Genomic DNA, 27,982 nt, shown 5'->3' with positions numbered 1-27,982 from the left:
TGTTTCCATCATAAAATCTTGATGTACCCCACAGTTCTCCATAATTCAACACATAAAAGTATTGATATGTTGATATGTTGATTGATATGTTTATGCTCTGCTAGATGAAAAATTACGTGAAAAACACAACAACTCTGTTTAATTCATTTTAATTTATTTAATGTCTATTTACAATATAATAAAGAAGGAATATCCTGCACCACAGCTGAAGGAGATCTGTCAATTTACATAAAAAAAAAAAAAAATCCCCCCATTTTTAACATGTAAATATTCTTGGTTACACTGATTTGCAGAATTGAAAATATTTATATACATTTTATGAAGCACATTATTATATTTAATTTGTTTTTAATTGTTCATTTACACTTTTGTGCCTTTTTCACTAAGTGCAGTGCCAATGGTAGCATTGCGACATACACTAAACATTACAACCACCTGCCTATATGGAACAAGTCCTCCTTATGCCACCATATATGCTCTTATCAGTCAAGGCATTGACAAAAAACATATGAACGTGTACTGGAGTGTCTGAAGGTAACAGGACGTTAACAATAAATATTCCCTAGGCTCTGTGGGTTGTGGGATGTAGGGTATTTCTGGGTTGAACATCTGTTTCCAACAGACACCATCAGATCCCATCAGATTTGTATTTGGGACGTTTGGAGGCAGGATGAGGACAGACTCTGTCGATTTCTTTCAGGATGCGGTTTTTTCCCAAATTATTTGTCATTAGAGGGTTTTCTCTGATACCCTGTTTCATGTAGTGATCAAAAGTATGAAATATCTGATTATATAATTTTAATAGTGCTGCTCATGTTTGGTCTATGCCTGCTCATTATTCTCTATGTTAGCCACCAAGCCTTTAGCATCCACTGGAACTCTGTTTGGATTGTTGAAGTATAACATGTTGTCAAAGGTGCCCGCTCCTAGGACAGGTGTAGGTATACGTTTACGGAAAAGGACAAAGGCTCCAAGTCCAGCTACCGCAATTAAAATAAGCACTACTGCCACTGTGATACCAGTAGACCCATTTGAAGCTTCTGTAGCAATGTGAGCTGAGGAAGTAACAAAGAAAGAAGTTTTATCAGTACTAACTTAAACTTGTGTTAAATTTTGTATGTTTTATATAAATTCCATTTACTCACCAGCAGGTTGAGGCTTTTCAGTGGGTGTAAAAACTGAAAAAACAAAACAAAACAATGAAAACTCAGTGCAAGAAACTGATGTTACAATAAGTTAATCTGTTGATGAAACTTACTTTTTGGTGTTTTGCATATGTAAGACCTATATCTACTGCAGCTGTTTGTACTCCACTGTCCACTGTCAGAATGGATGTCGACGCATGAGTCTGACTTTGGCATATCTTTTTTCCAGTTGGTGTAATCCACAACGCTGTTATCAATCCACATCCAGTTACCTGAAACAGAAAAACATTGCCTGATTGACCAAAGCTCCACGTTTATGACACAACAAAATTTGAATTTTTTTTTTTTTTCTGTCTGTTTTTTTAAAGTGAAAATCAAAATTTTTCTTGAATCTTTAAGGAAGGAACCAACAATGAAAAAAGAAAAGGAAAATCAGGCTAACTTCACATCAACATCTTGAGAGACATTTGAACAAAAAAGCAGAAGAAGAATGAAGACAAGCAATTGTAGAAATTGCGCAAGCTTTTGAAGAAAGGATATATGAGTTTTGGACTGTTGGAAACAACTTTATAGCAACTTATTACCGCTTCTAAACGGTGTCTGAAACTGTCGTTGGCTCGCCGGTATGAACTCAGAACTTAGCACTGGCCACTAGTGGAGGAATTTACTTAACAAACATGACAATGCAAAACATGCATGGAAGTATGAGAACTGCGACATATGACAACGTTTGAAACGGACATAGCTATTTACGTAAGTAAGGGAGCATAAATGGCCCTTTAAGGTCCCACAATAGCATTTCAATCATGTTAAGGTCTTGACTTCAACTGGGTCATTGCACAATCTTGATCCTTTGTTTTACACATTCTGTTGGAGATTTGAAACAAAATTCCTCCAAAAAATATTAGAGGCTGATTTAATTATTTAGCAGACATAGTTTTTAACACTCTGCTTCCCTATTTTGACTTAGGTTTTGTGAAATAAATAACGACAATGTGTAATATGTCTTCTGCCGTTATCTGAAGTTGTATTTACCTAATATTAAGACCTGCTTAGGACTAGAAATACTTTTACTATGTCCAGATATGCAACCCCTTAAAAATGAAAGAAGGTTTAACTTCTTCACATGGATGTATGCTTTTAAGTGCCACTTTTACAAGGTAGCCACCAACATTAAAATACAAAACTTGGTTAAAAGCTTAACTAAACTTAAATGCAATTTTTTAGTCTGGAAAAAATTTGGACAGATTATTTCAATCAAACACTTGGATATGAGTCCCCTTTACTTACTTTGATAATGATGCTTTAAATTTCTGACTTTACTGGTTGATGAGTGAATCAAATCAGCAGTATAAAAGTGCTTAGATTTTGTCCAAGGTACAAAGATTAAACTGATTTCCAGTATTCCTTACCATCGTGGGACTTGTAGAGACCAATCCAGAAAGTTTTGGCACCATCCTGCAGAATCTCTAGGTTCTGCTGTATGAACCTACCCTCAGTAGGGTCCTCAATACTCAAAAGAGAAGCACCTGACAACCGCAATATCATAATGTTAGATATTAAGCACACACATCTGACATTGTATTAGTTAAAGTGAAAGTCCTCATAACGCACCCATTTTCAGACATTCAACTGAGGCATGGGCCCAGTTGTCTACCCCTGAGATGTGGAAGTGGTAACAATGGCCTCTGAATGGCATCCAAGCTCTTAGCTTTTTTGACTCTGGACAGTGCCCAGGAAGCTGTGGTGGTTCAGTGGGAGCTATGTCTACAAAAGATGTATGAGATTTCACCCTAGTCTCAGAAAATGTTGTTGAACAAAGTTTAATTTCCAAATATAAAGTTCAAGAGAAATAAATCAGAGATTGCCTGACCTGGGGACCTTTTGCATATGGAATAGTAGTTACTGGTGCATGGTGCAGTCTTCCATGTTTCGTCCACATCTATATACACGCAGCCATAGTTGCTTTTAGGCTCATTTTTTCCCCATTTGGTGAAAGAAAGAAGCCAGTTATCAACCCACTTGAAGCGGCCACCAGTCTGAAAAAAATATCAATGAAAACAGTTTGTCCAGACTGAAAAAGAAGATCAAAATTTAGAATTAGGTTGTAACTAGTAAACCCTTTACCACATTGTTGTTGAGGCCAATCCACACAGGCTCATTGTACTTGGAAATCTGCAAGGTGATGTATGCCTGGGTTACAGGGTTCAGGATGCTGGCCAGATCTGCATCATCTGCTTGACACTCTCTTCTAGCTTCGTCCCATTTCATCTTCTGGGTCACCAGTTTGTAAGAGTCATTGCCAAAATTGTAAAATGCCTTTGGTGATGAAGTCGTGGGTGGGACTATAATCTGGGAATCTAAATTAACAAGACAAATCAGTAGTTGGCAGACGAAGTTATTCTAAATTGACATTAACAAGTTTGGGTCAAAATTGCTGTGAAAGAAAATCAGTTAAATGATGGGTAAATTTCCAAATAGCACAACATGACACATTTCTTGATTATTTAAAAAAAAGAAATTCCATTTAAATTCTATCTTTCTATCCAGTTAGTGCTTCAAAAAAGTTTATTAATGCTTTGTATTAACAACTACTCTTTCAGTTCTTCTTTGGGGATTTTTGTCCAGTCTTCTAGCAAAAGTCCCAAATTCTGTGAAATTTGCATCATGCTTGTACTTTTCATCTGCACTTCATCTCTAGACTTTCAGTGGTGCACCACAATAAACCACTTCATCTTCCATCTATAGCATTGTAAGGAATTTAAGCAGATTTCAGAATGTGATGGTTTTCTTCCTAAACAAGTTAAATGTTCCTCCTGGTACTGGCTGCAACAGAAGTTCAAGGCATAATTTTCAAAGTATTTCTTGGGGATTTTTATTTTTTTTTTTTCAATTTTAACACTTCCTTTTCTTTTCTTTTTTTTTCAGAGTACAAGAGAATTAGTGAGCCTACTGCTGTTGATTGTTGGGTATGTTCTATAGGATTAAATAATTTGGGGGGGGGGGGGGGGGGGGGGGGGGGGGGGGGGGTGTGGACCTGTTGGGTTGGCGAGCCTGGTGATGGATTTGCCTGGGGCGGTTGGGCCCCATCGGGTTCTTGGGCAGGGCTCTGCTAGGGGGAATGGGTGGCCCTTGGGCCTGTGGGGTTCCTGCCCTCCATGCGGCCTGGGCTGCGGCGCCCTGTGCCCACTGGGCCTGCTCACCATTGCCCTGTGCTGCCCAGTGCCCCTGCCCCGTCACGCTGGGGACTCCGGTCTGGGGGCCTCTTTGCTCTGGTCTGAGTGGGCCACTGCTCTGTCTGCCTTGGCTGTCCTGGGTTTGGTGCTCTGTGGACCTGCTAGGCCTTTGGGGCCTCGGGCTCCCCCCGTCCCCCGCTGATGCTTTGGGGTGCGGCGTGATCACGGCCCCCTTGAAAGCACACATTTCTTCCTTGTTGCATGGCCACACACGCACGTTCACACGTGCATGCTCACAAATGTGCTTGTCTCTCCATTCGCTTCTGACTAGATGTTGCTGATGTTTGTGTTGATACGTTTCTCTGCAGGTACGTTTGATGACTACTGTACTTTTTCATATCATCATCATCATGTAGCACTGTGGTAGTTTATATTGTTTTTTTGTGGTGTGTTTTAGGCAGCCTAGACAACTGTTATTTATGCATTTTAATCCTGTCCTTTTCCTCCTTTTTTTCATCCTTTTTTGTTTTTTCTTTTCCTCTTCCTCCATCTCCCTGTCAGGTTCGGCACTGACATATAAAGACTAAAGAAAAAAGGATTACAATAAAAATAATAAACATATCAATGGCAGCCATGTATTTAACATGTCTTCCTTGGTAGAGCAAATCTGTCAAGCAAAATATGGCACACAGACCACCGTTCTGTATGCTAGGATGCTGGACAGGACAGGGTTTAAAAAAAAAGATTAAATCATTTCCAAGACTGTACACAGGCACTACTGAACAATATGATGTGCTTGCCTAAATGCTGAAGTTTTTATTTTAACTTCAGGCTTTTGGGATATCAGCTCACTGACATGCTACCAGCTATAAGTAACAGAAATGTGACCAATTTGAACCTGAACTGTATTTTCATTTGACCTTAACAAAGTGTCACTCACCAACTTTTCTTTTACAGATGAAGCCACGCTTGGAGCCACAGTCCTCCACCTTCCATTGTCCTTTTAATTTGGTGCTGCTGCCTACCATAAGCACACAGTCAAACACCTGTGAGCCAGAAAAAGTACATTAGTTAATCTTTTAAGACATTCCTTACTTTATTTTATGTTTAGTAATGTTTTTTTTTATCACATTTTATTAAATATTAATTAATTGTTATATATATATATATCTATATATATATATATATAGATATATATATATAGTATTGTATATTGTATATATATTATATATATATATATTGTTATGTTATGCCTCAATTAATCACTGTACATACATCCCCCTTTTCTTGTGGTAAATAAAGAAATAAAGGGTGGTTCAGAACTTTTGATCAGTATTACAGTTCTTTCAGCTGTAAATTATAGTTTTATCACAATTATCTTTAAGCCATCTGCTTCTGGGTTAGTTGCTCTAATTATTTGATTAAGGAAAGACATAAACTTGAATAGAGAAAGCTTTGTACTGCATCTGCACCAACCTCATCCATGAAATAACGCCCATCAGGTGCCATTGTGGGGTGCCCTTTGGCCCAGTTGGTGTATGAAACACCTTTGCCATCTGTCCACAGAAAGTGCATTTCCCAGTTGATATCATTCATGCCAATCCACATGTCATCGTTGTGGAGCAACATCTGTGTCGTTAGGAATGCTAGAAAAAAAAAAAAAACAATAATTCCTTCACTTACATGGAACTTACTAACATCAGGGAAATGGTTGTGACATTTAATAACATGTGGCAGCATTGCTCAAGAGGCTCACCTTGTTCTTTATCACTGACGATAGACACTAGATTTCCTCCCTCTTGTATGCAGTGTGTCCTGGCATCCTGCCAGTTCTTATTTTCATTTCCCACAAAGAATTTGTAGCACTGTATAAACAAGACAATTATTAGCATCAATTCAAGCTTGGTCCACATATATGGGCATATTCTACTGGAAATATTGTAATTGGAGTTCTGGAGGATCTACAGGTAGATCTCATGCTTTTCAGTAGAAATCCGTGTAGTGTCTAATGCCTATTTACCTTTCCATGAAAAGCAAGCCATTCTGGTGCACATCCTCCTTTAGGAACTGTAGTTGGTGCCATTGTTGTGTTGAAAAAGCCACTGCTTCTTTTGCATATAGATGGAAGCTCAAGACCACAATTAATGTCATTCCAGTAGCCTAAATATTGAGAATTTAAAGTTGATATTGACAGGAGGAAATGAGACGTTGCTAATATTGAGTAACTCAGTACAGTATGGAATATTTTTAAATTAGACTTACCCAGGCCCTTGTACATAGTCACACAATTTTCATCATTATTAGCAAAGTTGGGCTCATTGCCAGCCCATGATGTATATGTTACTGGAGTCCCATCCATCCAGCTGAACACAAAAAGAGGAAAATAAACAACTTTTTAAATATAAAGAGCACAAATAGGCCACTGGCTAAAGACTAGCATTCATAGTGTTTTTACTTTGTGTTGTGGTTTGATTTACCTGAATGACTTATCCAAATTTACTATCAGGCCAATGTAGAACGCTCTTCCAGAACTTTTTATGATCTGTTCGAACATAAGCATAAGGGAGATGTCATTGTTACAGATTTATAGCAAAAGGTTAGGGTGTCTGAAGAGATGCAGCACAGTGCACTTTTGACCATATGTAATACAATTTATTTCTTACTTGTTTCCAGAGGAACTTTCTCTCACTTTCTGCTGTGATGACTGCAAGATCACCAAAGTTCTTTTTGCAATAAGCTCTGGCAGCTTCCATCGGTAAGTTGTCATTGTTGATGTAGTAGTGAGAATCGTTGTACATGAGCCATCCATCGTCTGTCGTATTGAATACTGAAAATAGAAATAGAGAAATAAAAATACTGCCAAGAGTCTTCAACAAAGCTAGCTGCTATAAGAGCATCTTGCTAGCATGCTAACAAGGTGTTCAGTGTCTCAGTATTGTGTGCTAGTTTATACTTTGTTAGAGAATATACAATAAACCAGGGACAGACTGGTTTGTTTTTGGTCTGGTTATTATATTTTGGGGCATGCTTTGTATTCTTAAAAAAAGGGTTTCATGTGATGTTTTTGTAATATTTGGTGGAACATAAATGAGATTTGTGAAGCATTCAGGCGTATGCAGGCCAAGGAGTAAAGACATCAGCAATGATCTTCATTCTACAGAGAGAGAGTTTACCTCAAATTATGGCTGTCGAGCACAGTTCTACAAGTTACTAAATCAAAGGGTGTACTTAGTTTTTCATATTCTGCCTCTGCATTTTTTATGAGCTATGATAGAGAATGTACTTTCTTTTTCTATAAGAATTTAAAACATATTGTAAAGGATATGTAAAATGCTGATATTCCCCACAAGCCAAAAAACACAGAGAGTGATTAAAGTTTATTTACGCTGCCAGTTCATCACAAGCTAACACTGTGTAACTAAATAAATACAGAAAATGAAAACAGGCCAGTGCTGAAACTTACCTTCTACAACATCGGCAGGCTCAGGTTTGGGAGTCTCCCCTAAAAACACAATCATCTGAATCACAAACAGGGAAAAGCTTAAGTTAAACTTTGCTACTCAGTGTAACTGATTCAGTTTTACCTTTGGGTATCTGGCAGATCCAGTTGTTTAACGACTCACAGTGACAATCATTCCAGGGCATGCTGTAGGAAGCAAGGATTTCTGTGCAGTGTTCGGCATTATTGTGGTTGTTTGGCTCGCCAAAGCCCCAGTTCTCATAGCCAAACTGGGTCACAGTTTTTGGACAAAGACATAATTAGACAAAGGTTTACAACAGCAGGAAGCAAATCTTTTTGTAACTGAAGTGAAATGCTACATACAGGCGAGCCATCACTCCAAGCAAAACCTTCATTGGGACCCTGCAGTCTGAGGCCTATCCAGGTTGGCTCAGGGTTTTGGATCCTTTAAGACAACACAAAACACAAAATTACTAAAGGCCACTTGAACTGCTTGATATGAAATCTGACATGTGCAGGTTATTAGTGCAAGCTAACATACAGGAAAGGTACCAGGTCATCTCTATTGTGGATGCTCATCAGGTTTCCACCAATGACCTTGCAGAAGTCCTCTGCATCTTGCCACTCCTTCTTACGGTCTCCTTTTTTCTTGTAAAGCTTTTTTAAACAAGTAAGTGGTTACATTTTCTGCTCTTCATTAAAAAAATACATTCACATATAGGTTTGGTTTGTTGTCTCACCTTGTAGCAGATATTTCTCTTTGTAACGGGGGTCCAACCGGATGCACAGCCCAGGGCCACAGTGATTGGGGGAACTGTTGTCATTGGCACTCCCTCTGCTTTCTTCTTGCAAATATACTTCTCCTTGTTGCTGCAACTGATAACATCCCATAATCCAGCAAAAGTCCCAGTTGTCATTGCAACGCATCCTTGTTTTCTGTCTTTTTGTTAAACACAGAAGGAGGAAAAAGACATACAAACATACAAATTACATAATCATCATCATATTTTATTTTCTGATGCTCACAACCTGTGACCTCAGTTAATGTTTTTCTTTGGAATAAACACAGTATAAAGCAATGACCCCTTAAATTCTGGGTGTTGGATGTACAGTGAGTAATGTTTCTGGGTGAGTTTGTGTGTTTGTTTGGTTGCTTGTTTGAAAAAATATAATTTTCTCCTAAAGTTTTTTACTGATTGTTTCCATTTATTCTTTTTGATTTTTATTATTTTACTAATTTAGAAATTTAAAATTTCAACTTTAAATGCCAGTTTTTCTGTAAGAGGTTGATTTTGAGATTCTAAAAGTCCTGTTTTTCCATTAAAAGTTATTTTCTGAAATAAACCGTGTGCAGCACTATCCTACATTTATGCAAATAAATTCAATAAGAGGACACTATCAGGACTGTATTCGTTACCAAGCCACACTATTCTTTTAATCAAATGAGGATAATTTGCTCCTAAAATTTGTGCCGCTCTTCATATATATATATATATATATATATATATATATATATATATATATATATATATATATATGTGTGTATATATATATATATTATTTGATAAAAGCTAATTGTTTTGCAAATATCCTAACATTGCATAGTAAGCTGTGTATGTAGTATGATGTTATGGTTATTATTAAGTTATTCTTTTTTATTTCCAACACAGCATGGTTGATGTTGTTTGCTAAGGTTCATGCATGTAGAACTTGTGTTGTAACTACAAAAACAGTGAGTATGTAATTCATAGTTATGTGCAGCACAATAAACAACAGCTTGCTACAAAAATATATAGATACAGATTGTAAGAACATTCACTACCTGGCATGCCCACATTGAAATTAGTGAAGGTGACCTTTCTTTTGGTTGTCCAAAGAAAATTGTTTCTGTTTTCTGTGTTGGAAAAGCCTGTCCAGAAATACTTCTCTGGTCTCAAACCCACCAAACTGACCAGGAAAGCATTCTCATATCTGCATCAGCAAAAACAAAACAAAATGTAAATTTACTCCACAATAAAGTCTTGGATTAGCTGATTATGCAGTTAATGGAAACATATTTTTTTTTACTTTTTATGGAAGGAAAGCATGTATTGTAGCAAACAAAATAGAAACTAGTCTTAATCGTTGAATAAGTTAGTCATCCTCATTGTAATGCTGTTGTTAAAATGTATGAGATTAACAATGAATTACCTGTCAGCCACATCCACCAGATTCCCACCAGCCTCTGAGCATGCCTGTTCTGCCTCCTCAAAAGTTTTTGTCACGTCTCCAATATTATAACAATATGAACCAAACCTTTTGGAGCCCTGAAAAACAAAAATAGCCTGAAACTAAATCTGATAAATTCTTTGTTTTATAACTGCAGTTCAATTTACAGGATAAGACATCACTCACAAGCTGGCATCCTGGGTTGGCTTCCTCGTGGGCACCTTCAGATGGTTTAGTTGAACCTTTCTTCTTACAAATATACCCGTACGTCTTGTCACATGAGTGATCTGCCCACTTACCATCCTACATGAGCGATAAACAGAATATGAGAGAAGTAGTGCAGCCATGATTGTGAAAAAACATGGTTTTGCATTTGGTTAAAAAAAAAAGGGTTTTACCTTCCCTCGAATGAGGACACAGTCTTCCTGGTGGTTGGTGGCATGAGAAGGTTCATCACTCTGCCACAGGGTGAAGGTGACTGGGGAGTGATCAGACCATTCAAACAGCATCTGGTTCCTCTGATCGTTCAGTCCAATCCAGAGCACATCGGTCGGCACTAAGGTGTAAAATTCACACACACACACACACACAGGTGTCATCTTCGATTAGTAATAACCAGTTTGTTCCACTTGTTTGCAGCATAACAGCTAAATGCTGCTTCTCCATGTTTAGTCTGGACTCTGGTCTGGACTAGTTGACCAGAGTCTTTGGATCTAAGAGCTCTGCTAGGTTCATATTCTCTGAACATATCACAGATGTATTCTGGGCCTAAACCATTCTGGGATTTGTAAACAATCAGAAGGGTTTTAAAATCTATTCTGTGACTGACAGGAAGCCAGTGTAAAGATTTCAAAACTGGTGTGATGTGTTCATATCATTTAGTCAGCATTCACACAGTTTTCCCAAGAACAGCGTTTCCTTGTTCTTTGTTTGGTGTTCCTGACTTTCCACTATGTCAGCATTATGCACATGTTTTTCATAGTGATGCTGATAAGTAACAGAAAAAAAAACTTGGACTACAAACAAGGTATTATAGGTACTTAAAAAAAAAAAAAGATCACATGACAGAACGTGTTATTTGCCAGTTGGATCACTGAACAAAGTTTTGCAATAAGGCTTTAAAACTGATATGATTATCAAATGTTCCTTACTCCGTCCCTGACACAGATTAAGTTTCATGTCATTAGTATGTAACCATAACATCCACTTGTCACGTCTTGCTAGTGTTTACTTGGCCATAAAAGCTTACAAGGAGGCGGAAGGCAGCTTTAAAGTGGACAAGAGGACAAATCTACATGTTACATATTTTCCCAGCAGTGGAAAATCCGGAAAAAGAATTATACAGATTTTTCTAACCAGTTCACTTTAAAATAGCAGGTACCAGTATTGCTCTACCAGTGAACATATATGTCCTTCTTCAGTGTTTGTGTTTAGCTAATTATGAAGTTTAATGTATAGACATGGGAGCATAGTATGTGTTATAGTCTTTTCATCCAGCTCTCTAACCACAAAGTTGTATATTTCCTACATAATTCTTATAGATTTAAAGAAATTCATCTGACTGTTGTTGTTTTTGTAACATGGCTCATATTACACTTACAGTATCCAGTCTGAGATATGATGAAACTCTGCTCTTCTATATTATGTATGCTGGCCAAATCGCCTTCCTCTTTGCGACATGCAGCCAAGGCATCGCTCCACATCTTTTTAGTCCTCTCCAGAAAGTAACAGTTTCCTGCATAGGGAACCCAGTGGCTGGGGCAGAAATTTGGCCCTTTAACTGTGAAGAGATGCAGAAATAGCTAAGAAGATATGCTAAGATTTGTGCTATGAAGACTTTTTCTAATAAACCAGATCCTGAGTGTTAGATGGGGATTTTACTTGGTGCTGGTGGCAGAATGGTAGAATTTCCTTTACGACAAATGTAACCAAATTTCTTATTGCAGTCATTGCTCTCCCATTTTGAGGCTTTTGCAGGATTTAGAGATGCACAGGTGAGCCCAGGCTCTGTGGAGGGATGACCTGTTGGAAATATTGATCCATTGATAATAAATGAGAGAATTAACATGAGCTGTTGCAATTGTATAAAAAAATCTTACAATAGAATTTCTTCTCTAACCTGGGGCCCAGTTTAAATATCTGAATGGGTTCCCGTTGCTCCATTGCCATCCGCTCTCAAAATCCAAACTGTTTATCCCAATCCACAGCGGTATTCCCAAATGATTTGTCAAGCCTTTGTCAACAAAATGCATTAAGAAAGCAATTATTCCTCAATAATCTTTCATCATTGGTTGCCAAGACCATGTTAATGATGTACCTGAGATGTATGACTGTTCATGTAGCTCTACGATGCTGAGGAGGTCACCTCCCTGCTGCTGGCAGCTCTTCCTGGCCTGATACCAGGTCAGCGCTGCCTGTGGATTTCTCTGATACTGAACCCCTGTGACTGGGTCAGTGTCCCAGCCGGTGGATCCTAGATTGGGTCAAATACACAAAAATCCCCATGTTAAAAGCAGTGAGAAATATTTTACATCACTGTATATAAACAATGATGACCTGAGGATGAATATGGACAGTAAGGAAGAAAAAAAAGACTACAGAATGAGAGATAATTTTTTTAGGACAGAGTTGTTTCACTAAAGCAGAAAAAAGTGAGATTCCTTTATTTTCCTGTTCCCTTCCTGCCTCAGCTTCAGAACAGCACCAGGGGAAAGACAGGCTTTTAAAAAGAAGAAAACAAGGACAGTGCTGTGTTGACAGCAGGAGAGGAAATGGTAGGGTTGTTATGCTGGGAGAGAAGAGGTGAGAAGGGGTCAGAAACCAGACCCATAAGCACCTACCTCTTCATGAATTGATGCGAGATAATTCTGCATGGTCTGGTGTTTGATTTGTTTCACCAAGCAAAAAAATTGTGTAGAGGTCGCAGCGCTGCAGGAACACTGGATATTACAGGTGTAATTTGTCTCAGTGAGGGTGTACAGATATGTTACTCACCTTTGGTTGGGCAAAATCCCCACTTCTTCTGGGTGTCGTAATCTCTCTCCGTGGCACACCACAGCAGTTTATCTGTGCGGCCTTCAACTGTGCATTCAGCATACCACTTCTCGAGGAACTTAAATGGGAACTGACAGGGGACTCCAAAAGAATTGCCTCCTATTGTAAAAATATCTGAAGAGACAGATCTGTTTTAAAGATGTGCAGTCATTATCATCAACATTCACTTTCTAATGTCACAACTATTCTTGGATATTTCACACGATTGTGGAAGCAATAGTTTTGCTCCCATTTACCCTTAAAACCTTTAACTGACTCTGGGCAGGAAGTTGTTATTAACAGGTCATTGTTGGTGACTTCATTGATGAAAAAAAGCCCTGCACCCACAAAGTGGAAGTGCAGCATTATCAGATGAAGAGCCCTAAATTATGTGGATAAATATGATGCCATGAAGTATCTACTGAATGGTTTTGATGTTTTTGCTTAATTTTTATTTGATTACTCTAACTTGTAAATAGGACTGATTTCCAAATGTATTTAGGTCTCAATTTAAGACTGAAGTATAACAGTGTCTGATGTCTGCAACACATGGCTACTTGTGCTATTCTGGACAATGTGTTAAACAACACTTGCTGATATAAGCAGCACGTTATAATTAGCTTACGTCCAATGTGGCAAAAGCCATCTCTTTAGTTTAAAACTAGAAAGAAGATTTTCACTGAAGCCTTTACTTTATACTATAACTTCATTCTTTTTTCTAAAATATACATTCAACACGAGTTGGTCTAAACTTCGAGGAATATGGGCACCCAGGTAAGTTGTAGTTTATAAATTCAGAATCTATTTCTCTAGTTTTTAATCTAGGTTTCATGTACTCCAAATATTGGTTCATCCTATTAAATGCTACATCTTTATACCCTGTTTATATGTGACATTTTGTCATTTGAATAGAAATAAGTGTAAATAAATCCTGTTTTTTTTTTTTTTTTTTGTAAGCCCATTGGAAAAACATTTCCAAAACCATTACCACTATTCACAAACTATGCACCTAGAATTCCTACCTTGAAACCCCTTTGAACAAAGGTCATCCATAGTGCCGTATATCCTCCAGCGACTCCACACTCCTGAACCTTTGTAGATCATTACATTCCTTTCATTGCGGTTGCCCCAGTTTAGGTGCAGGTCCATGTCTTTTAAGCCAAAGAGAGTCTCGTTCTTGCATTGCCAGTGCTGAAGATTACTATTTTCATCACATTCAAACAGAACCACCTTCACCCAGTCTGTTATCTCTGTGGCAGCAAGGCACAACTTTAAGGACAGACTGAGGAGTCGAGACTCGGAAGCCCAGCGAAACTGCTGCTCCTTGGCATGATAATTGCATGGGGCAAGTGTTATTGAGGTGGCACTCTCCACCTTGATACACTTGTTGTGGTCCTGGTTGAAGATCAAGAAGCTGCCAGTATCTGAACAAGAACAGAACCAAACAAATGCATAACTCCATTTCACATTCAAACCTTCAGAAACAAACTTGTCTGGAGTACTTACCTATATCAGCTGTGATGGAGAGGATTTGCAGGACACAGAGAATCACCGATAAATTAAAACACAGCGTCATCCTCAGTGTGTGGTTTGAACTTAGTGGTGGAGGTGGCTATAGTAAAGGTTTCCTCTCATGAGAGAGGAGGTCTGGTGTGTGTAAAGGTGTGTGAAAGAGAGCACCACTGACAGAGAGCCATGGTGTCTTTCTTCTTAATCACACTCATGGATATCCTGTCACATGGGCAGTTGTGGCTGGTCAAACAGCTGTAACTGCTATGAGCTTCCACAGAATTTTCTTGGCAGAGGATGAAGGAAGTGGAAATTATACTGTTGGGTAAGAAAACGAAAGTCTGCTTACAGTGTCTGATGGGGGGGGGGAACAACTGAAGTAAAATGTCACTTTTGAGTTAAAAAATATATAGGCTATATTATTTGTATTGCTTAACTAGTATGCTTGCCAAATCTGTGCATGGATTACAAACCCAGAGAGCAGATGTCATTTAACACAAGGATTTTAAAGAATTAGAACATAATTAAATGTGCTTTGCTGATTTGACAGCAAAGAGGGGTGACTGACCCCTTGTCAGCCCACAGGGCTTCAGGTTAAGTTTACAGACATGATTCCAGTTAGTAGACAAAGAGATGAAAAGGAAATCCTGTTTCCTATTGAGGGAACCGATTGAAAGTCTGACCAATCTAGCCTAAGAAGTACAGAAATGTCCAAAAATGCTGCTCAGAGCAGTATAGATATAAATCTAGTTTAGTTGGCTCTGTATCTTTGAAAGACATTTACCTTGTGTTGTGTGTACAAAAACTAGCTACATCACTGCTTAGACCTAGTATTACTTGGGGTTAGCAGACAATTTAAACCATATTCAAAGAGAATATGGTAGATATATGCTCTATCATGTTCACCAGGTCTTTACATTTGTCTTTAAATTCTAAGTAGGTGATGTACAGTGTGTCAGTCAGTGTGTGAGACTTTTTTTTACTGGCTGCCAAAGGTCTGTGACAGAAAGCACCACTGACACAGAGCCTTGGTGTCTTTCTTTTTAATCACACTTATTTATTCAAACTAAATGTTTGCATAAAAACTCTAAAAAACTTATTGAAATTCAGAAATGTTATTCTTGACAAATATATGCTTGTTGTAATGCAAAATAATCTTGTTTTTTTAAAAAAAAGACTAAACATAAAAAATAAAGAATAAAATTCAACATTTGCTATGTTGTATTTGTACCATTATCTTCAATATATGACTGTAGACTTTTTGGGTGACTTCTTTTCTAGATTTTACAAAACAAACCCCTTTTTTTTGGGAAACATTACTTTCTTTTGGGCAGTAATATTTCTGTGGCAGTGTGTTGTATGGCTGTTGTGTTGAAACCCAGCACATTTTGCAGGTGCAGCAACACTGTGTCCTCTGCTGCTTTTGTGTGTAATGAGAATATTTTGCAAAAGAATGACAGGAAACATTTTCTCTTGGGAAGTAGTTGGAAAGAAATGAGATACATTCCCTCTTAAAAGGTTTTAAAAAGGTCAAAAACAAGCACACAGAGTCAGAACACTATACAAGTCATAAATCACAAGTTACTGCTCAAACATGTATTTTATGCATTTCTTTATTTATCTTACTAAAATAAATGTATCAGTGATACAAACTCACACTGTTTTTGTTTTTCCTTATCATGTGAATATTAACTTAGCAAGGAAAAAACAAAAAAAATCAAATTTAAACAACATGTATTTTTCCTTTCACATTTTCACCACACTGTATGATGGTAAAAAAACTGCTATATATTTCAGTAGACATTACAGGAACAGTCCCAAAGTGCCATGCAAGGTGAGGGTCAGGGGTTTCTGATTTTTTTAAAAAAATTTGATTGCACATGAAGGTAAAAAAAACTTTACACAACACTCATTTAACAACACATAACTTCCATTGCCTAAGAGCTCCCTTTTGGCCTGTCAAAAGTACCATTATGTAAGTAAATAAATAAATAAATACTTGGTTTGGTTGCACCAACTATATTTAAATCCATCAGTCTTAATGAAAAGTTCCTCCTTAACTACTTTTAAAGTGATGATTTATTTAAACAGATTGCAAAAAATGATTATAGAGTGAATATTCCTCTTAGAAAGCAAACCATGTTTTTGTCCACCACTTTAATGGTTTATTCCGTTTGTGAAGAAGCAATTATTCCAGATATACTTTACTTATTTTAATAAGCACCATTTCAGGTATGTTGAGTATATTCCATGTTGCCTATGACTAAAGTTAAAATGCCATACAAGCTATCAGCAAGCTAACATTACCCTTGTTAGCTGACTACATGATAGTCATACCTGGAAATTAACAATTGACTAAAGAAATTATACAAAAAGTAGTTGATATGCATCCCAATTTAATTAACTAAAATGCTCTTTAATAGGTTAAAGCTTAAAAAGCGCTGATGCAACCACCTTCAGAATCCCATCAGGCTGCATTTCCTGTTTGTGTCTTTTTCCACCTCCTTCAGTGTTGCACTATTGGTCTTTACTGTGCTGATCTCAAAAGAACATCCTTTCTGTGTTGAAGACCCTTAACTTGGTCATAAAGTTGAAATAGACAAAGGCCAGACAGACCAGTAGGTTCTTCATCAGATAGAGTACAGGTGTGACAAAGCCAAAGACGGCAATGAGGCCAACACGAACAAAGAAGAAGGGTAGGTCCTGCAGGGCCACTCCCAGTGAGGACAGCAAGGGGCTGTGGGGCATGACCACCACTCGTAGGCAGGACACGTAGCTGAAGATGTAGATAGGGAACACCCAGCCTGAGTAGTAAACCAGAGGGTGTCCTGCCACTCTAACCATCTCTACTGTATCCATCCAGAACATAAAGCTGTCCACAAACACATCTGCACGGGCATCACTGGCACACAAGAACCTCAGAGGGCCAGTGTAGGCGTACGGAGATATGCGATATGCTGTGGAACTTGCTGATTGAGAACTCAGTCCAGAGATGCTGAATGGCCTGCCAGGTGTCGCTGGTATCCCAGGGACTGTTCCGTTGGTTTCTGGTCGGGCTCCTCCTCCATTCTGGTTCCTGTCATTGTGTTGGCTTGCCCCAGGTTGCATCGGTGTGGGCACACTTTGACCGGGCACAGCTGGCCCCGGCACAGCTGGAGTGATGGAAGTTACTGGTGTCACCTGCTCTACATGTGTAAGGACAGTGGAAGGGATTTCAGCATCTCTTTCCACGTCATTAGCTGCATAGACAAAAAGAAAAGACAAGCAAATGTGATTATACAGCAAAAATAAAATGCAATCATTCACATAACATCAAGCAACATATTTAACTGAAAGTAAAGAATATATCAAAAAAAGGTTAGGACACAGGCACTGAAAAACTGAAGCAGTCCCTAAAGTGCCACAACTAATAAACAATATTCTTTCACAGAAATCATTCTATACGACCAGGAATACAGGTTAAAAATAATGCAGTTAAAATAAGATGCCAAAATTCTAAAAATGTCTGTAAGCCCAATGTAATTTAAGATAAACCAATGTGAAAAGAGAACTTTGGTGTACATCCACGTCTGTTGAAAACACCATTGCACAATGTTATTTACAGGTTTTAAAACAGGGATCAGCAATCCAGGTCCTTAAGGGTTGGTGTCCTGCAGGTTTTAGAAGTTTCCCTGCTGCAACACACCTGACTCAGACTATAGGTAAGTTTCCATTACTCCTAGAATTGTGCAAAACCTAAATATTGCAATAAAAAACTTGCAATGGAAACACCCACATTTCGAAAACCCTCTCAAATAGTGCTAAAACATTTTTAATCTCTCATGAGGTCGTTTTTCAGACGTGTTTATATAAAAGTATATTGCAAAAGTGTAATGGAAACACCTTTTTTGCATTTACACATCACCGGAGGTGACGTATGGGGTCACGTGACCAGTTAATTTCAAATAAAGATGGCGCAGGTAAGAGTAGACCACGCAGGAGAAGATGGAAATCTTTTTACAAATAACTAAAGAAAATATATAACTGCCATCCTTGATAGCCAACAACAGAGAAATGTAGAGTTTTACAAAGAATTAGAAAACTCCTTCCTCCTCAAAGTGAAGTCTCGCGGGACGAGATTTTACAAGAATAATGTGCTAAACATTATTAAATGGAAACACCTGCAAATTGAACTTTGTCGAAATTTTAGAAATATCACTTTTATTTTGTGAAAAACTGTAATGGAAACACAGCTTAAGACTTGAGCAGAGCTTGATGTCAAACTTTGCAGAGTCCCGCTAATCACTCATTTATTTTAGTCAGGTATGTTGCTGCTGGTAAACTTCTAAAACCAGCAGGACCCCGGCCCTCTAGGACCAGGATTGAGGAAACCTGTTTCCAAGCATTTGATACCATCCAGACAGAATTTTTCTCATGAAAAGGCCTTTTTTTTTAATATGAAAACAACACTAAACCATATTCTGCATTTAATACGACAGCATTGTGCCAAGAAGTACAGATGCAAAACTGACTCGCTTCAAACACAACATCAGTCTCTTCAGTTTCAACTGCAACTCTCAACATGTTTCAACTATTAAAGCATGTTCTTGATATTAAAGTCAAATGGCCACATCATTTTACAAAAACTCCAACATTTCATGTGCTGTTAAAGTACAAATGATTTCCATTTTATATATTTGTGGGATTAAGATTGTAGAGGAGATACAGCTGCCTGCTAAAGCACAATCTGCTGTTTATTGATGGTCAAAGCCTCATGACACAGCTGACTTCTAAGAAATATTGTTTCTTATTGTTCGTTATACAGAAGAAAATTACTTAACTCTAAAAATCCCCTGCAATAGATTTCTGAGAACTGAGAAAATTTCCTGCTGATATTGTTTATTCATGGGAACAGAGCCAAAAGAAAAAGAGAAGTTGAAACTGGATCACTATATTAATCTGGATAAATGATATAGAGACCAGTTCTATGTTTGTTGCTTCCAAGCTCCTGCAGTGGAAAACCAGGCTGGTATGTCTATAGAAGTTGGCAGAGGAAAGTTCAGGATCTATAGCTCTCAGTGAGTAATTTGTGTAGTGTGTTCATAGCTGCGCTCACCCTGCCCGGTCAGTCTGCAGTGGCGTATCCTCTCCACAACATCGATACAGATGAGTGAGAAGAGGACAAGTGATACTGGGAGCTCCGTGAATGTATCATGTTTCATGCTGTTATTTATCTGCACCTGGACAAACAATGATATACTAATTAGATAAATATACATTTGGCCTGAACCCACTGCTCAACTTCCACAATAATGAACTTTGTGAGCTATTATATATCCCTTGCAGTTCTGGTATTTGCCTGAGTCAGGATTTCATGCCAACAGGACACAGAACAAAGCAGACAAACTGGTAATCTTAGCAGAATTTACAGCTCTTATGGAAGAGAGACCAGATAAGCAAGGGCCAACAGGTCAGCTTGGGCTATGGAGGATGCTACATAAAACAGCAAATAGGGTCTGGACTGCAGCCAACAAGGAAGTGAAAATGTGCTTCATGGACAGATGATTTGACAGCATGGACAGGAAGAGGATCCAAGCTGCTTATCAGGAGCTCCTTGTCCATTCGGCTGCATATTTCTCTCCTGAGAACCAAAGGGTTTCTCACAAATCATCATAGCCTCACTTTATAATGGAACTCATTTTTTTAAAGGCTTAAATTTTAGAATATAGCATTTTTTTTTGCTTTGTGTTTGAAGGAAAAAAAATCACTCAAATTATTTGAAAAAGATCAACAATAACGGACGAATTTGTTAGAAATACAGGCCACAATCAGATCATAGATAAACAAATGTAACAAATTAAGCATATGAAAAGAAAATCTATTGCATTTTGTACCTCAGAGCTAGCGATGAGAAAGGCAAAGCAGGGTAATGTGGACAGAATCACGTATACGAGGGCCACAGGTCTCCTGATACATGTACAAAAGGAGGGAAAGACAACAAAAAGTAAGAGAAAAGGACAAAAGCAGTCACAGGACTTGCTAAGTCATGGTATTCAGATGCCAAATGCTGTCAAGTTTTTGGAAGCTTTGGAAGTTTTTATTGGACTGAAATAGCTGTAACCCACATGAGATAACAAATTTGTTACATGAGCAAATATTTCACTGTTGCGTAAAATCAAATCCACAAACATACAGATTGATTCACGATTATGTATACGTTAATATGAAGATGCATATCTGTGTTATATGAAATATATGGATTTATGGATCCATAAGTACACCATTAGTACACATTAAACAGGTTTCTTACAGTTGTGATATACGTGACTGTTGCCACTTTCTTACAATGCGTTTGCATAGTCCAAGTGACTTGCTAACTAAATACACAAATGTGACACATAACTAATTCAAACATCATCAGGAGGAGGCTGCAGTTCAAAAAAATGTTTAAGAGTAAAGCTGGAATTAAGCTGTGTGAAAAGGTGGTATACACTTTTTAAGATAAGATAAGATGTGGAAATTTCGGTGCTACAGCAGCAAAGGTGATAGTGTAAAACCAGTGCAAAAAAACAGCATTACTGAGATAAGAACGAAAAACTGTACAGAACAAAAACTATATAGAAAAGTCTATATAAAAAAAAAATCTATATAGGAGTATTTATAAAAAGCATATATACATGATGAATTCACATTATTGCATAGTACTGATATTGCACATCTGTGTGTGTTATTTTTTCCCCCATTGTGACTGTGTGGGCTACTGGGAGCAGTGCAGATTGTAGAGTCTGACAGCAGCAGAAAGGAAGGACCTGCAATATCTCTCCTTCACACACCGCGGGTGAAGCAGTCTGTCACTGAAGGAGCTGCTCAGTGTTGTTAAAAAGTCCTGCAGGGGGTGGGACATTTTCTCCATTAGAGATGAAAACTTAGTCATCATTCTCCTTTCCACCACCATCTCCACCTGATCTAAGGGGCATCCCAGGACAGAACTGGCCTTCTTGACCAGTTTGTTCAGTCTCTTCCTGTCAGCAGTCAAGATGCTGGTCCCCCAGAAGACCACACCATAATAGATGGCTGATGCCGCCACAGAGTCAAGAAAGGATCTCAGCAGTGTCCCATGCACTCCAAAAGACCTTAGTCTCCTTAGAAGATACAGCCTACTTTGTCCTTTCTCGTACAGTATGTTACTGTTGTCTGTCCAGCCTAGTTTGTTGTTCAGGTGAACACTCTGTGACTTGTATGATGTCACCCACTCGATGTCCCTGGATGTTCACCAGTGCCGGACGAGAGTGTTTACACCTGTGGAAATCCACCACCAGCTCTTTGGTTTTCCCTGCATTGATCTGGAAGCGGTTCTGCTGGCACCGGCACACAAAACCCTGGATCAGTTTTCTGTACTCTTTGTCGTCTCCGCCTACGATGAAGCCGACGACTGCAGAGTCATCTGAGAACTTTTGTAGGTGGCAGTTTGCTGAATTGTGTGTGAAGTCTGCAGTGTAGAGGGTGAAGAGGAAGGGAGTCAGAACTGTTCCCTGGGGGACCCCTGTGCTGCAGACAATCCTGTCGGACTCACAGTCTTGTGTCCTGACATACTGTGGTCGGTTGGTGAGGTATTCCAGGATCCATGTTTTAAGATGGGCTGTATGATGTTGTAGGCACTGGAGAAATAAAAAAACATGATTCTCACAGTGCTCCCAGCCTTCCAGGTGAGAGAGGGATCTCTGTAGGAGGTAGACGACGGCGTCATCCACCCCAATACCAGGCTGATAGGCGAACTGTAGCAGGTCCATTGATGGGCTCAATTGAGGCCAGAGATCACGTTTGCTGAAGCTATTGATATTCTGACGTTGTAGTGGGGTTAAAACAACCACACAATGCATAACCTGGCTGTTCTTCTCAGTGCATGTATCTGATAAAACACCAATATTGTATGAATATATTGTATGCAAACATGTTGTACTGAGAGAATTTCCACACTCACAATGACAGGGAGGGTTGTCTAAATTATTTTTAACAGAAAAAATAATTTAGATAAGTTTTTAAAGCAATGTAGAGACAATAATTAATAAACAACAGTCATAACATATTTAACTTCATCCATTAAATTGAATTCAGTGTAGCAGGTATTTAAGTCTTTAGATATTTACCATTTTCAAACATGTCCAGATTGAGATACAAACAAAGGCTGAGAGCAGGACGTTTTGTTCCACCATACATATTAAATAAAAAGTTAGCTCTCTACCAAGAGACCTGAAGCTTTTTAAAACAGAGAGCAAAAAGGAAATCTGTAGATTTTGACGTACTTGTCCTTCATGTTTCTTTCTATTTATATTTGGAAACACTAAATATATATTATTACATACAGTGACATGTAATATTCTCAAATTTCATGTTGAAAATATACTGAAACTGATTGTCTGTATTGAAGCGGCACTACTGAACTAAGCAGAATTCCGCACCGTGAATTTTATCTTCTTTCTTTCTTTTCCTGCTTCTTCTGATAATGTGAGGTTTGGGGGGTCTTTGCTGAGTCAGCCAGGTGTCCAAAGCAGCCAGTGTGTTGATATACAGTTTTTGGCAAGTTTGGAAATGTATGTAATATCACTTTAAACCAAGTCCCTGTGATTTTAATACAGTATATTAAATATGCTTTCTGTGAATCAAAATCCAAGGCTTCCATCTAACATATCTGACACAGTGCCAACTTAATTAGCATTGCTGTCTTTTCTTCTTCCATAAAGTCTCAATATATTGTTTTCCCCTGCCTCTGAACAGCTGGGCTATGATGGAATGCACATGATTTCTCCTACGACACATATTTATGAAATATGAAAAAGCATATCAAGATAATTTTCTAAATTTAAATTGGAAACCTTGTTGTCAAATTAGCTGAAAGAAAGTTACTTACACTTCAATCAGATGATTGCCATTTTTAAGTGATATACTTAACATTGCCGTTTCATATATTATGAATTAGAACCCAGCATGAACATAAAATGTTTTGCACAATCTGCATGAAATGGCCCCTCTAAAAATTTAAATTAATGAACAACAGAAACTGTATTATGTAGAATGACTAGATTTTCTTGTAAGCATAAAGTTCGGCTGGTAGGATTCATTTTTCTGGGTTGGATGAGTGGGAACTGTTTATTTTACAACACTGTCCTCATCTGTTTATGTTGCTAGTGTAGCACTAACTCCATCTAATATTTGTGAATTTTGTCTGCAGATCTGCCTGCTCACTGTTTGATAAAATTACTCAATCACTTTGAAGGAAGGTCACAAAGGTAGCATGACTTGCAAACTAACAGGAAGTGGTTCACACATATTTTACTTAAATGCATTACAGTGGAGAAAACATTCACATTTGTAAAATTTGGTATCATTTTAACTAAAATACATGTTTACAAAGTCAGTTACTAATATTTGTAAATCGCTTTGTACATTAGTGAAAACAAGTTTACATAACACATCACACAAGTACACATTTATAGTTTGAGATATTGGTGGGTTGTTGGACTCATTAGTGGATTGGCTTGTACAGTTTCTGATAGTTTTTTTACCACTGGGACAAAAATCAACAAACAAATAGGACAGAAGTCAACACAAATAAAAATACATACTTGTGGGTAATATTTTGTCATGTGTGGGTTATAACAATTAAAGTCCAAAAAGACCCTCCTTAAAAAACTAGCTACAGGCCTCCAAGTGCTGCACTGGGATCCCAGCTGAGAACCACACACAGCTAGGACCTCCACTGTTGGGTCCACAGAAACTCACCACTTCTTCCTTCCAATGAGAAGCTTCTTCTTCATAAAGACCAAATACTTCAGGGGTACCCAGACCAGCAGGGCAGTGGAGGTGACGTAAGCGATGGAGGAGGCCACAATCAGCCAGTAAGCCGTGCTGCCATCACCTGGGGGCTGTGCGGAGTTTTTGACCTTTGCTATGATGATGGCAAACCTCTGCATGACGATGAAGAGTGGCACACACAGGCCTGCAAACTGCAACACCTCGCAGACAGCAAACTTCAGCGTCCTCCCTGAGCCCATACTGCGACAGGTCACAAAAAGAGAAAGAAGGGAGGGAGACAGGGGCTGTTGTCGCAGTGAGGCGACCCCTGTCCCTCTGAGGGCTGGTCAGGCCTCGGACTGCTGCATTGTCTGTCTCCACTAGCATTTTCCACACACCACAGCTCTGGCTCTTTGCTCACCCATCTGCTTACACTGCACTAGGCATTGTGTACCTTGGTGTGACGGTAATGTGACAAGCCGTTTACTTTCTTTTTACACATGATACAAACAAAGTTTATCTGACTCTGCATCCTCAAGGACTGAGACTATTTACAATAAATAAGAAAAAAAGTATCCCAGTCAGTTGCTAAGAGGCAAAAATCCCATTTCATCATATCATATCACAAAAAATTCTGTTTGGGGACATTTTTCATTCAAGCATGGAAACACAAGTAGAATTACAACTAATACAATAAAGCCAACATCCAGGAACTGGTAGTATCAACCTAAGAGACATGGTACCTACAGGCTCTTCTCATGTTTGTCTGCTGCCACCTAGTGGCAAAACGTGATTATTGTAAAACATCAGAAGTAGCATAGTCTTGATTCTCACCACCTTTTGTCTGCTAATTCCATGGACTTTCTCACCATTATTGTGTCTGTTATTGACAGTGTAATCGGACCATTTTCATAGGAAACAAAAAAGCTGAAATCTTTCAGAAGATTGGCATTATTAGTTATGTCACAATCTATCCATGCAAATTAAAGGTGGTGATTTTTAGAAAGGAGAGCACATCCTGAAACAGCTGGACATTGTGCAGCTGCAGACCTCAGACACATGAATACCTGATCAAATAACTGGTTTAGGATTAGGTAGTCTGCACTATATTTGGTGCTGTCTTTAGTTTACATACATTTCTACTTGGTGTCATAAGGAGAGCTAATTTTAGCTTCTGCAGCGATGCGGTTTCTCAAGCAGCTCCTCCATGACAGCAGCACTCAGTCCAGTACAGACTGATACCTGTACAGGAGTGAAACACTGTCCCTCTTCTGTTCCATGTTAAGATACTTCAAACAAATGTCTGAAAGTGGAGAAGCTCAATAACAGTGTACCCTAGGCTATAGAGCTCATATGCCAAAATGATATTGTTTTCCTAGAAATAATTCTTACAATATTATAGATTAAGCAATAAATTGAAAAAAGGTATTGCAAACACAAAGTCAAATGAAAAGCGACATAAGCCTTGGAAGCAAATGAAAATAATACATAGGAAAGAAGACACCCATGAATATCTGCAATGGATATGGTTGAGAAGGCTAAGGAAGAGATGGGGAGGAGGTGGGTTGCAGGGAGTAACAAAGTGAAAAATATCAGCAATGATATTTAAAGACTATGAACCAATAACCGAATACCCCAAAAGTTGATTATTGAGGTGATTAGCTCAAAGGGTGTGGGCAAAAATATTATTAAATGAGAGAAATGACGTAGAGATGGCTGACTGAAATATTTTTTAAGTAAAGCAAAAGTGACCAAGAGATTAAATCTGCAGGAATAGAAAAAGTTTATGTTAGATGACAAGAAAAAGAATGAAGAAAGAACAGATCTTCCCTATTCAACTTGCACTTCACTTTTAGCAGATAAGATATTGAGATAGGAGTGTGTGCGAGTGTGAATGGTTGTTTGTACGCTATGTGTTGGCCCTGCGATGGACTGGTGAACTGTCCAGAGCAGGGGTCTCCAACTACGATCCTTGTGAGCTACTGTCCTGCAGGTTTTAGATGTCTCCTACTACAACAGACCTCTGCACAAGCCTGTTAATGACCCAGTGATTTGAGTCAGGTGTGTTGCATCAGGGTAGAATCTAAAACCTGCAGGACAGCAGCTCACGAGGACCGGAGTTGGAGATCCCTGGTCCAGAGTGCATCCTGCCTCTCACCTGTTAATGCTGGGATAGGCTCCAGCTTACTCTCAACCCTTAATGGACTAAGCGGTACGGAGAATGAATATATATATATATGTATATATATATATATATATATATATATATATATATATATATATATATATATACATACATATATATATGAGTGTGTGTGTGTGTGTGTGTGTGTGTATCTATGCATATTTCTGAAATTAATAGGATAGAAACAATTCTTCTTCTCACTGTATGTTATTGTTTTATCTTCCTGGTTTGCGAAGTTGCTGTAAACCTGTTTGCAGGGAAACATAGTCGAGTGGTTGTTCTGTCATTGGAATATGCACCATAAAAGAATAGCCAAACTGTTTCAAAGCATTCCTTCATCACAATATGAAAGGACCATTTGTGCTTAAAAATATGAAAAAAAAAATAAATTGCTTCAAATTTTTGTACGAGTTAAATGTAAAAAAATGTTGTCAGTTCAGGGCAAAGTCAATGCATAACAATATAGACACACCAGACAAATTTTGGCCAATGTTACCACTTGATGTGGCCTTATCTGCCGATATAGCTTAATATTGGGTGCTATCACTGTTCGGCCGACAATGGCTCCAGATCTGAGTGGACTAGTCAGTTTTGCACGTGCATTGTGCAGACTTCTGAAAATTTTCATTTTGTTCTCCTGTTATACCGTATCTCTGGACATCACAGTTTGTAGGAGTGGTCTAAAGGTTTGTGACCTCACTTGAGGAGTGAACGCTGCTTAATTTGTGGCAAAATATTTTTAAACAGTTTGTTAGTTAAGCTTATTGACTGCCATCAAGCTAAGAGGATTAAGATAATATGCCAGTGGCTGGTATTTATTTGTTATTCCCTGGATGCCATACTCTGACGTTGCCCTGAAACTGACTAAATTTATTTACATTTAGCCATGTTGGACACAAAACAAGATTTATAGAGCCATGTCTGAAAAGTTTTAAAGTTGTCAGTGGTTTGCATGGTAAATGTTCTCATGCAACCTGCACTTAGTTGTTTAATCAGTTACTTATTCAGCCATGTCAAAGTGTTATTTCCATATAATGGGTTATAATAATGCCTGTGATTGTCATCAGCTTCCCCTGAACTGGAATTTAACCCTGAATCGGAATATATATACAATCTTTTATTATTTAGTCTTAAGTGCAACATTTTTAACCCATAACAACCCGACGTGACATATTTGTCACATACAGTTTCTGAGACATTTTGTTTGAATTTATGGTATAAACTTTGCTTAAAATCCTGTTGAACACAATCTGATACTTGTCCCATGTCCCCTAATAGTTACCCAGAAGCAGAAAACCACATTATAATATTTTTAAACTGCCTTTGTGAGGGCTTATAAGCATGAGCTGGACTAATGAATAGGGGCCTTTTATTTAATTGATTATTAAAATGATAATTCCCTTTAATCATCTTTAAAGCTTTCACAAGTTGCCTTTGCTGATTAGTCCCAGGTCCACCGGCAGGCCACGCACTTGTTGCACTTATCCCGTGAGAG

The 27,982-nt window shown here is 38.3% G+C and overlaps 2 protein-coding genes across 2 annotated transcripts; both read right to left on the bottom strand.

Annotated features, from left to right (window-relative positions):
• Positions 1-139: 139 nt before the first annotated feature.
• mrc1a (mannose receptor, C type 1a) lies at positions 140-14,727 on the bottom strand. Its single transcript, XM_041968924.1, has 30 exons — positions 14,529-14,727; positions 14,045-14,446; positions 12,984-13,157; positions 12,307-12,462; positions 12,109-12,222; positions 11,871-12,011; positions 11,590-11,769; positions 10,388-10,545; positions 10,176-10,292; positions 9,972-10,087; positions 9,604-9,752; positions 8,522-8,721; positions 8,323-8,438; positions 8,145-8,226; positions 7,906-8,050; positions 7,785-7,823; positions 6,985-7,148; positions 6,799-6,863; positions 6,584-6,684; positions 6,342-6,481; positions 6,078-6,186; positions 5,798-5,967; positions 5,262-5,367; positions 3,273-3,505; positions 3,019-3,184; positions 2,760-2,912; positions 2,558-2,674; positions 1,259-1,417; positions 1,146-1,178; positions 140-1,055 (listed from the first exon to the last, which is right to left on the bottom strand). The coding sequence occupies exons 1-30, from the start codon at positions 14,596-14,598 to the stop codon at positions 823-825; spliced, it is 4,308 nt and encodes a 1,435-aa protein (XP_041824858.1). The 5' UTR covers positions 14,599-14,727; the 3' UTR covers positions 140-822.
• A 2,345-nt stretch (positions 14,728-17,072) lies between these two features.
• On the bottom strand, positions 17,073-24,562 carry LOC121629085 (transmembrane protein 236-like). The gene is made up of 4 exons (XM_041968596.1): positions 24,291-24,562; positions 20,405-20,477; positions 19,627-19,750; positions 17,073-17,770 (listed from the first exon to the last, which is right to left on the bottom strand). The coding sequence occupies exons 1-4, from the start codon at positions 24,560-24,562 to the stop codon at positions 17,073-17,075; spliced, it is 1,167 nt and encodes a 388-aa protein (XP_041824530.1).
• Between the last annotated feature and the right edge of the window lie 3,420 nt (positions 24,563-27,982).

This window comes from Melanotaenia boesemani, chromosome 18 (genome assembly GCF_017639745.1).
Source record: "Melanotaenia boesemani isolate fMelBoe1 chromosome 18, fMelBoe1.pri, whole genome shotgun sequence".
NCBI lineage: Eukaryota > Metazoa > Chordata > Actinopteri > Atheriniformes > Melanotaeniidae > Melanotaenia > Melanotaenia boesemani.
The sequence above is the reverse complement of the archived record's forward strand: the minus strand, read 5'-3'. Positions and strand labels throughout refer to the sequence as shown.

What these genes read in the sequence shown, in the direction of transcription:
- mrc1a (XM_041968924.1), bottom strand. Translation starts at nt 14,598, where the DNA reads ATGACGCTGTGTTTTAATTTATCGGTGATTCTCTGTGTCCTGCAAATC. An exon ending in CATTCTGCCACCAGCACCAA is followed by an intron (nt 11,770 to 11,870) that starts GTAAAATCCCCA and finishes ATCTCTTCACAG; the next exon opens with TTAAAGGGCCAAATTTCTGC. An exon ending in CATATCTCAGACTGGATACT is followed by an intron (nt 10,546 to 11,589) that starts GTAAGTGTAATA and finishes TTTACACCTTAG; the next exon opens with TGCCGACCGATGTGCTCTGG.
- LOC121629085 (XM_041968596.1), bottom strand. Translation starts at nt 24,562, where the DNA reads ATGGGCTCAGGGAGGACGCTGAAGTTTGCTGTCTGCGAGGTGTTGCAG. An exon ending in TTCTCATCGCTAGCTCTGAG is followed by an intron (nt 19,751 to 20,404) that starts GTACAAAATGCA and finishes TTGTTTGTCCAG; the next exon opens with GTGCAGATAAATAACAGCAT. An exon ending in CTGCAGACTGACCGGGCAGG is followed by an intron (nt 17,771 to 19,626) that starts GTGAGCGCAGCT and finishes TTGTCTATGCAG; the next exon opens with CTAATGACGTGGAAAGAGAT.